This window comes from Elephantulus edwardii, unplaced genomic scaffold, assembly GCF_000299155.1.
Source record: "Elephantulus edwardii isolate Elephantulus edwardi_28Jun2011 unplaced genomic scaffold, EleEdw1.0 scaffold00064, whole genome shotgun sequence".
NCBI lineage: Eukaryota > Metazoa > Chordata > Mammalia > Macroscelidea > Macroscelididae > Elephantulus > Elephantulus edwardii.
In genome coordinates, this window is record NW_006399814.1 from 12,365,373 (window position 1) to 12,379,104 (window position 13,732).

The 13,732-nt window shown below is 37.1% G+C and overlaps 1 protein-coding gene and 1 pseudogene across 1 annotated transcript in view; both read left to right on the forward strand.

Annotated features, from left to right (window-relative positions):
• Positions 1 to 13,732, forward strand: part of CDKL3 (cyclin-dependent kinase-like 3) — an 80,885-nt gene that overhangs the window by 26,577 nt on the left and 40,576 nt on the right. The window contains exons 3-5 of the mRNA XM_006888064.1: positions 1,352 to 1,527; positions 4,603 to 4,715; positions 11,751 to 11,890. Of these exons, the coding sequence (XP_006888126.1) occupies positions 1,352 to 1,527; positions 4,603 to 4,715; positions 11,751 to 11,890 (429 nt within the window). The remainder of the gene's footprint in view (positions 1 to 1,351; positions 1,528 to 4,602; positions 4,716 to 11,750; positions 11,891 to 13,732) is intronic.
• On the forward strand, positions 8,649 to 9,329 carry LOC102854406 (annotated as a pseudogene).

The following is a 13,732-nucleotide window of genomic DNA, read 5'->3' on the forward strand; positions in this document are numbered from 1 at the left end:
GGCACATAACAACAACAACATATGGAAAATGAATGTAATTGTTATAGATTAGAAAGAAGGCGTGAAAGCTATATACATCATTTTAAGGAGTTTTGAAATTGATCTGGTGGAGTAGGAAATTCTTAAAGGGTTTTAATCAAAGTGACATGATCACACATGTAATTTTAAAAGAGTACTGTGTCTCTTTGTATAAAAGGAATTAGAGGAGAGCAGAATGAAGATAGACATGTTGCTAGATGTGGATAGTGATCTTACTGAAAGAACTGAGGTAACCTGGGCCAGTGAAAGGAGTATAGAAACTGAAATAATGTGTGGACTAAATGAGTAAAATGCCTCAGATTTTGGCATGGACCGTGGGGTGAAATGTTGGTTCCATTCATAGTTAAGAACAAGTAATTTTGAGTGGGAAAAAAATTATGAGTTTGATTTTAGATTTTCTAAATTTTAAGGCCTTTCAGTCAGACCTGTGGGACTGGAATCCAGGAGAGACATATTATTTAAAGATAAAATGACATCACTATGCGGATAGTTTCTAAAAAGTTAGTAAGAGTATATGAGAAACAGAAAAGAAGAAAGCCAAACACCACAGCTCTCCATTTTTGGGACAGGTACAGAAAGAACTGTCAGGGAAAAAGAAGGAAACTGAGAAAGTTTGGAGTCTTAGAGGCTAAGAGAATTTTCATGGAAAACCAATTTTCTTTAGAAATTTTTACTCACAACTCAAAAAAGTAAGTAATAGAAAGTAAGGGAAAGTTCTTCAAGAATGGAGATGTGATTGGCAATTGGGAAGGTAGAGGGATGGTGCAAGAGAGGAACTGAGTCAGTGACTAGGGTAATGGGGGAGGTGTGTCAGAGACGACAAGGTTGGCTCAGGATAGAGCAGGGTTTGAGCTATTGTACATAGGGTCGCTATGAGTCGCAGGCAACTCCACAGCACATTACAACAAGTTACCATGTAGGAAATGGACTGAGCAGTGTTTGTTGGATGGAGCAATTGTGAAGTTGTTGATGACTTTGGCTAGGGCAGTGTAACAGAATAGCAGGGGCAGGAGACAGGTTGCATTATCTTGAGGAGTAAGTCCTCACAAAGGGAATGAAATAACAGGTAACGTTGGGAGGTTTAACTATGTAGGAATCAAGAGTGGGCAACAGCTGGAGTGGGACATGGGGTTAAGAAAAGTTTAATTTTAGTTCTTTTAAATACTCTAGATTACTTTTCATTATAAGAATGACATTTACCTTGTAAGCATTATGTCTATTTTAATGGCTTCATTTAATTTTGAGATGCTAAATTATGTATTTATATATTAATAATGAAACCTCATGTGGATATCTTCTGTTTGTTTTATAGATCATTCATCGTGATATAAAACCTGAGAATATTTTAGTATCCCAATCAGGAATTACTAAGCTCTGTGATTTTGGTTTTGCACGAACACTAGCTCCTGGGGACATTTATACGGACTACGTGGCCACACGCTGGTATAGAGCTCCAGAATTAGTATTAAAAGATACCACTTATGGAAAGTATGTTTATTTCAGAATCTTGTCTAGTCTTTCCTGACCATCTCTTTCTCTCTCTCTTTTTACCTCGGTGTTTCTGTTATCCCCAATACTGACACCCTTTTCTTTTTGCATGTTGGTTGAAGTAAACAAGAGAAATGCCTCTAGAGATAACCTCAGAGAATGACCCAATAGGCACCTTTGGCACTGGATACCACTGCTGCCATGCTTGTCCTCTGGGCCTCAGTGGCCCCAGCCATAGGGAACCAATGCAGAAATCTCTGAAGATCTGTCCAGATTGCTTTAAGCTGTGCCTCTCTTGGCTGAGATGCCTCCTCTCTATATCTAGAACATACTCACTATACTCACCCTTGCTCACACTCTCTACCCTACTCTCACTCTCCACACCGTACACACTCTCCGCCCTGTTCACACTGTTTAAACATATTTATATGTTCAAACATATAAATATGTTTTCTGTCTACTGTGAAAGAGAACTCTAATATAAAGACAATTAGTTCTACAGAAAATAAAGGGATAAAAGTGTACAACTAATTAAAAAAAATGGCAAAAGTGAAGCAATTTTCACAAGGGACAGTAGATGTTGATGTCTAAGAATATATTTGAGTCTCTGCTTTCAATTCTTTTGGGCACATATCTATGAGTGGAATTGCTAGGTCACTTGGTAGTTTTTGGTTTTGTTTTTTTTAATTTTAAAGGAATTACAATAATTGTTTTCTAAAGTGACTGTACCATTTTATATTTCCACCAACAATATATGAGTGTTCCAATTACTCCACCACTATTGAGAGTTTCAATTTTTCTGCATCTTCCTTCACTACTTCTTTTATTTTTAAAAAAATTCTCCTTTCCCCCCATTTGACCTTATCTGTTACATCTCTTAACTCTAATAATAGTCCCTACTATTATAGTCTTAATTTCTGAAGTGATTTATAATTTCTAATTTGTTACTGAAATTTGCCGCTCGAGTTTCTTGAATTCTCATTTTTGCTGTTCTCTCATGTCTTGTTTGGAAGAAGGAGTGGCATCCACTTCCTAAACAACATGCTTCTGAAGAAACAACGATAGTTATAGAAAGGTCTTTTGTTCACAGGGTCACTATGATTCATGCTTGACTCTCCAGCAATCAACAACAACAACAACAGCAACATGGCTTATAACATTTTCTTAGTATCTTTTAGTTCATTTTAAAATAGGTTATTAATGTCTCTATTATCTCATAGGAGTAGTCTGTGCTGTTTACAGGGATGTTATTCTACTCCTTGTTCTCTCCTTAAAATAATTTTGTGAGTACCAACAATTAACTTAGGGAGCTCTAGTGGCTTAGTGGTAAGGAATTGTTCTGCTCACTCAAAGGCACACACTTCAAATCCACCAGCGGGAGAAAGATGGTCAATCTCTTCCCGTACTGTTACCCTGGGTGTCTATTGTGCATCCAACTGAAATACAATCCTGGACAGTTTCAATCTTTTCTCTATTATGATAATAATCTTTGATCTTCTTCAGTAAGTGTTACATATTTAACTTTTTCCTCAAAAAGTTATTATACTGTAAACAATTTATATTTCTTCTAAATGCCAGGTTCTGTATCTGTCCACATTTTATTTAAAAAAAATGTATGTTGTTTTTCTCGTTAATAATATATACAGCAAAACATACAGACAATTGAGCCATTTTTCATTTCTACATGTACATTTCGGTGACATTGATTACATTCTTTAACTATTCCTACCTTTGCCTTCTGACTTGTTGATCCCTCATTAACGTAAATATACTGTTCACTTCTATTCCTATTTGAGAGAGCTCTGGTGACCTAGTGGTAAGAAGCTAACTATAATCCTGGAGGCATGTGGTTCATATCCACAAGCTGCTCTGTGGGAGAAGGATGGGCAATCTCTTCCCGTGTGAGTAACTGCTTCTGAAAACCTGTTGGAGGGTCAGCTATGGGCTGGTTTTGACTCTGTGGTACACAACAACAACAACAACAACAACAACAATAACTGTCCCTATCTAATCTTTAGAGTTACTGTTGTCACTCTCTTATTGTTAGATGCTGTCCAGTCAACTATGACTCACAGGAACCCTATGAATAACAGATCTGTACTTTGCTCTATCCTACACCTTATCTGCCACGCTCAAGTTACAGTCACTATGATAATCCATCTTGCTGAAGGTCCGCCTCTCTTTTGTTGACCTCCCACCTTTTCCAACATAATGTCTCTTTCCAGAGCCTAACACCTCCGAACAATATGCCCTAAGTATCTGAGATTTAAGTTTCACCTTCCTTGCCTCTATAGAATGGTTGATTGTACTTTTTCCAAAACAGATTTGTTTGTTCTTTTGGCAGGCTGTAGAATATCCAATACTCTTTGCCAGCACTGTAATTCAAAGACTTTGATTCTTTTTCAGTCTTCTTTAATTCATTGTCCATCTTTCAGATTCATAGGGAGCAACTGAAAATACTATGTCTTCTATCAGGCACTTTGTCTTTAAACTGATATTCTTGCTCTTTAGCACTTTGGAGAGCAAATTTCCCTAATGCAACACATCTATTGATTTCTTTACCGCTGTTACCCTGGGTGTTGATTGTGGATCCAACCAAAATAAAATTCTTGGCAGCTTCAGTCTTTTCTCTGTAACAAAGGCTATAGTCTTCTTCAGTAAATACTTTTAAGTCTTCGTCAATTTTTTGCAAGGAAGGTTATATCAAGGATTATCTGAAGAAGATGCCACAGTTTTCTTCATATAGTCCAGCTTCTTGATACATTTACATAAAGATTTAATAGATATGGGCAAAGGATAGATAGATATAGAAATATAGAGAGATATATACATACATTCATTTCATATATAAACATGTATAAGTGATTTTGAGAAACATTATAAAGAGATCTGAACTTGGAAACTATGAAACAGTTCAATTCTATCCTACAGGGTGTCTGTGGATTGGAATCTACTTGACAGCAATAAAAAAACTACTTAGAAATTTCTTTCTTAGGCTTTATTTTCAAAGTTTTAAAAAGACAAATATTTTATGTTGACTTTGTGTAAAAAATTGACTATTCTTATCTGTTTCAGACCTGTGGACATCTGGGCTGTGGGCTGTTTGATCATTGAGATGGCCACTGGAAATCCCTATCTCCCTAGCAGCTCTGATTTGGATTTACTCCATAAAATTGTTTTAAAAGTAGGTAGGTATTACTGAAATATTCTGTTACATGACTAAAATAAGTATGTTAGATTATTTATAATTGATTTTCAAATTTAGGTTTTCTTTATAAGAACATGAAAACACATTGTTTTGATAGATGACAGCAGATGGATGCCTTAGGCTGGTAAAGAAGTCAGAAAATTCTATTTTTGCAAATAATATTTTCTTTTCTGGGTACAAATAGTTAATGCCATATGTTATTGGTTAATGATTAGGGAAATAGTATAATAAGAACCTTCTTCATTTGCCTGAAAGTTATTTTAAATTTTGACTTCTACAAATTTTTGCCTCTATCTTGAAAAGAAGCTTTAAAAATAATAGAGATGAGTCACGTGGTCTTTTACCCACACTTAAAATAGAAAGAAGAACCTGAATAGGATAGAGGGTAAACACTCAACAGCTAACCGAAAGGTCAGTGGTTGGAGCTCACTGGTCTTCACAGAAGAAAGATGTAGCAGCCTGCTTCTGTAAAGATTTACAGACTTGGAAACCATAGGGAGCAGTTCTGTAGGTTCCCAATTAGTTGAAATTAACTTCATTATGGTGGGTTTGGCATTTTTATTTGGCGGAAGAATATAAAAAATACTTCTTTTTACCACATTAGGTAGCCTGATAGATGAACATCTAATTTGTCAATAAACTTGATGTTGTTGTTGTCATTATGTGCCATCCAGACACCTGTGACTCATAGTGACCCTAGGTACAACAGCCCTAAACCCTGCTCTATCCCTTGCCAATCTTATTGTCTCTGACACACCTATCCCCATTACCCCAGTCACTAAATCAGTCCATCTCATTGAGGGTCTTCCTCTTCTGCGCAGTCCCTCCACCCTCCATCGCGTGACATCCCTCTCCAAGGACTGATCCCTCCTTACAACATGTCCAAAGTATGTCAGACGAAGCTTCAGAATCCTTGACTCCAAGGGGCAGCCTGGCTTCACCCTCTGCAGGACGAACTTATTTGTTCTCCTAACAGTCCATGGTGTATTCAGAGATTAATTTATTTGATAATCTATTTTGTGATCCAAACATAGTGATGGTTAGCTATGAAAGATTAATTATTTGGTAATCTGTTTTGTGATCCAGACATAGTGTTGGTTAGCTATGCTCATGATATTTCAGTGGTTTGTTTTCTTTGTATTTTTGAATGAGAATCTTCAGGAGATCTTTGTGTGGTGGGAAATTATACATAAACATGTAATTGCAAAATAATTAGAACTATGATGATACTGTGGATTATAAAAATGACATCTAAATAAATATTTATATAAGATACAGTTCAAAGCCATAAAATAGTATATTTTTTCATTTTATCTTTAAAGTTCTGGTTATGAGATTAATGCTGAAAGGAACATAAGAGATATGAGAATCCATTCTCATTCGCATTTTAGAGATGAAGAAGTCAAGGCACAGAAAAATAAGACTTTTTGAATTTAAATTACTATTAATGGCAAAACTGGTGATAGAATTTAAGACTACCATTCCCCAAATAGTCCTTTTTAGTGGTAAGAAGCTGTGCTACAATACTGAAGGTACATGGTACAAATCCACTATTTCCTCCATGGGAGAAAGATGGGCAATCTGCTCCCCTGTAATTAATTGCTTCTGAAAATCTCCTGGAGGGTCAGCTATGGGTCGGTTCTGACTCAATGGTACACAACAACAACTAAAATTACTTTTTATCTTTCTTTCTCCTATGCAATACTTTATTTGCTAAGCAATTTTAATAATTTAACTTTTTTCAATAAGGCTTACTGATGAGCTATTGTTGCTGTTGTTGTTAAGTGCTTTCGAGTGAAGTATAACTCATAGTAAGCCTATGAGCAAAATATCTGAACCCTGTTCTATCCTGCACCATCCTCACATCTCCTGATACACAAGAGCCCATTGCAGGAATCACCATGTCAACCCACCTGGTTGATGGTCTTCCTCTCCTTTGGCAACCCTCCACCCTTTACAGCATCATGTCCCTTTCCAAGGAATAGACCTCTCCTCATAACATGTCCCCATAAAGTGTTTGAGGCAAAGCCTCATTCTTGCCTCCAAAGAGCATTCCAGCTACACCCTCTCCAAGATATATCTGTTTGTTCTTTTGGCTACCCATGGGATATTCAGTGCTCTTCTCCAATGCCACAGCTCAAAGGCATCAATTCCTCTGTCATCCTTCTTCATTGTCCAGCTCTCAGATACATAGCAAGTGGTTGTAAAGACTATGGCCTGAATCAGATGCACCTTTGTCTTCACACTGACATCATTACTTCTCAATAATTTGGAGAGGTCCCTAACTGCAGGTTTTTCCCAGTGCAGTGTGTCGCCTCATTTCCTGACTGCTGGTATGAAGAGTATTAATTATGGATCCAAGTAAGTTAAAGCTGTTTGCAGTTTCAATCTTTTCTCCATTTGTCATGATGTTGCCTATCAGTCCACTGGTAAGAATCTTTGTTTTATTGACATAGAAATGCAATCCATGACAAAGACTACATTCCTTGATCTTCTGCAACAAGCACTTCAAGTCATCCTCACTTTCAGCAGGCAAGGTTGTGTTATTTGTATAATGAAGGTAATTGATGAGTCTCCCTCCAATCCTGTGGCCATACTTCTCTTCATGGAGTCCAGCCTGTCAAATAATTTGCTCAGCATACAGATTGAATAGATAAGGCAAGAGAATACAACCCTGACACACACCTCCTTCTCAGTTTTAAACAATGCAGTGTTCCCATGCTCTGTTTGCATAACAGCTTACTGGTCCAGGTATTGGTTCTGCATAAGCACAATTATGTGCTCTGGGATTCCCATTCTTCTCAATGTCAGCCACAACTTATTATAACCCACACAGTCAAATGTCTTTGTATAATCAATAAAGAACAAATAGATATTCTTCTGGTATTCTTTACTTTCAGCTAGATTCATCTGACATCAACAATGATATCCCTGGTGCCATGGCCTCTTCTAAATTCTGCTTGAATTTCTGGCAGTTCCCTACCTATGTACTGTTTTAGCTGTTTTTGAATGATCATCAGCAGTATTTTGCTTGCATGTGATAGTAATGATATTGTTCAGTAGTTTCCACATTCAATTGGGTCACCTTTCTTGGGAATGGGAACAAATATGGACCTCTTCCAGTTCATTGGCCAGACAGCTGTCCTCCAATTTTCTGGAAAAGACTGGTATCCAAAGCTGAATCTGTTAATTGAAACAAGTCTGTTGGTATCTCATTGATTCTTGGGGCCTTATTTTTTGCCAATGTGTTCAATGCAGCTTCTGCTTCCTCCATTACCACTGGCTTCTACTGTTCATATGATACTTCCTGAAATTTTTGTATTTCAATCAGTTCTTTCTGGTATAGTGATTCCTTCCATCTTCTTTTGATACTTTTTGGATCTTTCAATATACTGCCCACCAATAGCATCTTTCAGTATTGCAACTCGAAGCTTAAATTTGCTTTTCTGTTCTCTCAGCTTTAGAAATGCAGAGGGAATTCTTTCCTTTCTATTCTTCAATTCCAGCTCTCTGCTCATTCATTATAATACTTTCCTTTGTGTCCCTAAGCTTCCCTTTGAAATCTTCTGTTCAACTCTATTGCTTCGGCATATTTTCTTTTTGTTTGGCTTCTCTATGCTCCAGTGCAATTTTTAGAGTCTCTACTGATAGCCATTTCAATTTTTTAATTCTCCTCTGTCTTTGTAATGACGTTGTGCTTCCTTAATGGATGCTATTTTTTACATCATCCCACAACTCATCTGGTCTTTGATCATTGGTGTTCAATGCCTCAAATCTATTTCTTAAGAAATTCAGATGGGGTAAAGCAGAGGAAGCTGAAACCTATGCTGGGTTTTCCTCTCAGTTTCCACCTACCGCTCCATTTAAGCCTAAACTTGAATTTATTTCCTGCTGGCCTAGCAACACTTTCACCATGGCCCTCAGCGCTGCAGATGTACAAAAACAGATTAAGCACATGATGGCTTTCATTGAACAAGAAGCCAATGAGAAGGCAGAAGAAATAGATGCAAAGGCAGAGGAAGAATTCAACATTGAGAAAGGCCATCTTGTGCAAACCCAAAGACTGAAGATTATGGAATATTATGAGAAGAAAGAAAAGCAGATTGAGCAGCAGAAGAAAATTCAAATGTCTAATTTGATGCATCAAGCAAGACTGAAAGTCCTCAGAGCAAGAGATGACCTTATCACAGACCTACTAAATGAAGCAAAACAGAGACTCAGCAAGGTGGTAAAAGATACAACCAGATACCAAGTGCTGCTGGATGGACTGGTCCTCCAGGGTTTGTACCAGTTGCTGGAGCCCCGAATGATTATTCGTTGCAGGAAACAGGATTTCCCTCTAGTAAAGGCTGCTGTGCAAAAAGCAATCCCTATGTACAAAATTGCCACCAAAAAAGATGTTGATGTCCAAATTGATCAGGAGACCTACTTGTCTGAGGACATAGCTGGTGGTGTTGAGATCTATAATGGAGATCATAAAATAAAGGTTTCCAACACCCTTGAAAGCCAGCTGGATCTCATAGCCTAGCAGATGATGCCAGAAGTACGGGGAGCTTTGTTTGGTGCTAATGCCAACAGGAAGTCTTTGGACTAACCGTCTTGGAGGTGGAATTTCTTCCAATCTTCCCTTTCCAGAATACGGAGGTTTCTGATATTTAAAGAAACAAGATTACCTGTGTAACCTCCTCTTTGCTGTTCTAATAGTGTCTGTATCCATCAGCGGAATACCCTTCTGTAGCTAATGCCCGTGGCCTAACTACTATCAGTAGCAGCACGTTTCACTTAAAATGATCAGGACAAAACCACTAGTTCATCTAAAATCAGCGCAGCTTTCCATTGGCTCTGCAGCATGCAGATGACGGGCCCAAACGGTGGGGCTTGAACATGACTGGGCTCTCCTCTTTTGCCACATACCTGGAGGATGACATCTGTGGTGGTCTTGCTGTCAGCTCTCTGCACTTTAGGTCTAAAACGCATGTAGGTCATGCCTTCCTTCCAGCTGTAGTAGCTTTACTATTCTCTAGTGGGCCTAACAGGTTTCCTCATCTGTAAATTGTGATTTAAAAGTCTAAACCATGAATATGCATTATTTATTAAAAGAAAGATTTATGTGGGAAAAAAATTCAGATGGAATTGATTCAAGATCATATCTTGCTTCCTGTGGACTTATTTTAATTTTCTTAAGCCTCAACTTGAACTTTCATATGAGTAATTGATGGGTGACCCACAGTCCACCCCTTGTCTAGCTTTGACTGCTGATATTGAGCTTCTTCAAAGATTTATTCCCACAAATTTAGCCAAGCTGATTTCTGTGCATCCTATCAGTTGAGATCCATGTGTATAGCCAAAGCATGTGTCTTTTAAAAAATGTATTTGCAATGAATAAATCATTGTAAATACAAAATTCATTCAATTTCCAGCCTTATTTCTATCACCACGCTCATATTTTCCAAATACTGTTCCTCCTTCACTGTTTCCCACTTTTGCATTACAGTCACCAATCATCATTAATGCATCTTGATTGCATGTTCAGTCAAATTCAGATTGCAAGAATTGATAAAAATTCTCAATTTCTTCCTCTTTTACTCCAGATGTAGGAGTGTATATTTGAGATTTGAGTAATAGTCACGTTAATGGGTCTTCCTTGTATGAGTGTGGATATTATCACCCACAACACTGCGTTTCAGGATAGAAGTTGAAATTGCCTTTTTGACTCTGAATGCAACATCATTTTTCTGTTTTTCATTCTCAGCATAGTATACCATATGGTTATCTGATTCAAAGTAGCCAAAGCTGGGCCATCTTATCTCACTAATGCCTAATAGGTCAATGTTCATGCATTCCATTTCACTTTTCTGTTCATTTTCTGTTTTCCAATATTGAAGCTACATACATCCCACATTCCAATTATTAAGCAATGTTTGTTACTGTTTTTCTTCATTTCAATTGACTTCCAGTCTGGGCTCTACCACTATAATACTATAATTTCATTCCTCTCGTGTTTATGGGATGTTCAAAGGCCTGTTATTTAAGAAGTAGATGGTCAATTCTGCTTCCTAGTCAGTTTCAATCAGGGATCTCTACCAAAGCCTGTCCTCCATACGTATCCCATATGGCATTTGACACACCAGTCACACAGCTTTTGGCATCACAGCAACTCCACCTTATTCCAGTATAGCAAACTGACAAGTGCTTAGAACAGTGTTCTCCCCAAACACAATTAACAAGAGACTTCCAGCCCACAGCTGATTGTTAAATAAATAAAAACAGCCAGTCAGCTTACACTAATTGTTAATGAAATTAAAAATGAACAGTTTACTTCTGACTTCAATTAAGCCAAAATAACCTACCCTCCAGAATCCAACTGCTTCACACAGGAGACTGCAAAACTGGAGAAAAGCACTCACTAGTAAACCAATTAGATACAAGGAAATGCATAAAATTTTGAATGTGCTTTTGTTATATGGTTGTGTCTGCTCTGAGTTGAAACCAATTCATAGCTGAGGCTCTAGTGGGTTTAAAAAAGCAAATGTTTTCACATGGCAGGAGATTTTCCATCATTCTCTTCCCAACAGCTGGTAGATTCAAACTGAATTCCTTCAGGATTGCAGCACAGCTTTTTACAATTAGGGCAACAGAGGTCCCGTTACCAAAGAGTATTATATTATTATGTCTTACACTTTGGAGAGAGACAATGAACTTGGTGGTTTTACTTTCTATATTCTATATATGCTATAATAGAATGGTGGAGAAATCCCGTTTTACTTTCTATATTCTATATATGCTATAATAGAATGGTGGAGAAATCCCCTTTTTAAAAATTACATGTTCAGATGACTCCTTATTCAACTTTAACATTTTAAAGGTCATAATCGTTATTCTCATCTCAGTTTCTAGTAAGTTAATGCAGATAACACAGCAATTTTATTATTTTTGTTATAGTCTAATTTACCTGTTTTCTTATATATATTTTTACAACACATTTTTTCCTAAAATATATTTCTTGTATTTTCAGGCAATTTGACACCTCACTTGCAGAATGTTTTTTCCAGGAGTCCCATTTTTGCTGGGGTGGTCCTTCCTCAAGTTCAACACCCAAAAAATGCAAGGAAAAAATACCCAAAGTTAAATGGATTTTTGGCAGATGTAGTTCATGTATGTTTCTTAATAGATTAATGTTTTCTTTCTGAAAATTTTTTTACAAATTATAATACAGAGGCTTTTTAAAATTTATACTAGTTTGTTTATAAAATTCAAATACATTGTTTTTCACACCAGATCCTTCCAATTTCCCTCATCCCCCCCCCAATCAAATTGTGCGACCCCATGATTTATCCTTCCCTACTGCATATCCTCATCCCTCTACTTCCAACCTCCCTCACCCCTTGGATCTTTAAAATACTCCTTCTACAATAATGGTTTTATACAATATTTTTCCTTGTGGGACTGAGTTAGTTCACTCAGCATAATGCTCTCCAGTCCTTTCCAAGATAAGCAATAATTTACAAAATCATGCTCCTGCGTGCTGGAGTACCATCATTTCTCAATCCATTCTATTATGGCTGAACATCTGGGCTGTTTCCATGTTTTGGCGATGGTGAATAACATTGCTATGAACATTGGTGTACAAGTCTCCTGTGTCTCAGTTCTCATTTTCTCAGAGTATATTCCAAGCAGTATAATAGTTGGGTCATATGGAATTTCTGTGTTCATCATTTTGAGGAAGTGCCAAACTGCCTTCCAGAATGGTTGTACCATTTTACAATCCCACCAACAATGTATAAGAGTTCCTATCTCGCTACATCCTCTCCAACATTTATTATTTGCTGTCCTGTTAAGTGAGGTGGTATCTCATTGTGGTTTTGATTTTCATCTCTCTAATTGCCAGTGATTTGGAATATTTAATCATGTGTCTGTTAGCCATTTGAATATCTTCCTCTGTGAAAATTCTTTCCATGTCTTTAGCCCATTTTGTAATTGGGTTATCAGTCTTTTTCTTGTGGAAGCCCAGGAATATTCTGTAAACTTTGGTTATGAGACTCTTGTCTTAGATGGTATTACCAAATGTGTATTCCTAGTTGGTAGATTCTCTTTTCACCCTATTGTAAAACGTTTTTGATGCACACAGGGATTTAATCTTTAAAAGGTCCCATTCATCAATTTTATCCTCTTCAGATTGGCATTTCTAACTGTATTTGGCAGTCTCTTTATACCGTAGACTAGGCCTTCTAAGCTTGATCCCAGTTTGTCTCTTGTGAACTTTTTGGTATGGGGCTTTACTCCCAGGTCTCTGATCCACCTTAAGTTGATTTTTACAAATGAGGTGAAAATAAGGATCCTGTTTCAGCTTTCTACAGGTGAAAGTCCAGCTTTAGCAGCACATTTTTTAAGAAGTTGTCATATCCTCAGATGATAGCTTTGATTACCTTGTTGAATATCCATTGACCATAGATGACAGAGTTTATTTCTGGGTTCTGAATTCTGTTCTATTGGTCTGTGTGCCTGTCATTGTACCAGCACCGTGTTGTTTTGGTTACTACTGCTATGTAGTAGGTTTTGAGGTCAGGGAGTGCTATACCTCCCACCTCACCTTTGTTTCTCACAACTGTTTTGCTTATTTGGGGTCTCTTACGTTTCTAAATAAATTTGACAATTTATCTTTTTATCTCCTTGAAAAATGAATGTGGTTGGGATTGCATTGAACAGGTAGATTGTTTTTTGTATGATTGTTATTTTCACAATATTGATTGAATCTTCATATCCTTGAACAGTGCACATTTTTCCATTTCTTTAGGTTTTTACTGTGTCTTGCAGAAATGCTGTGCAGTTTTCTTTGTATAGGTTTTTTTGTATCTCTAGTTAGATTCACTATCCAAGTATCTCAATTTGTGGTTGGCTATTGTAAATGGTATTGCTTTCTTGATTTCCTTCTCTGAGTTCTCTTTGTTACTGTAGAGGAATCCTACTGATTTTTGGATATTGATATTATATCTTGCC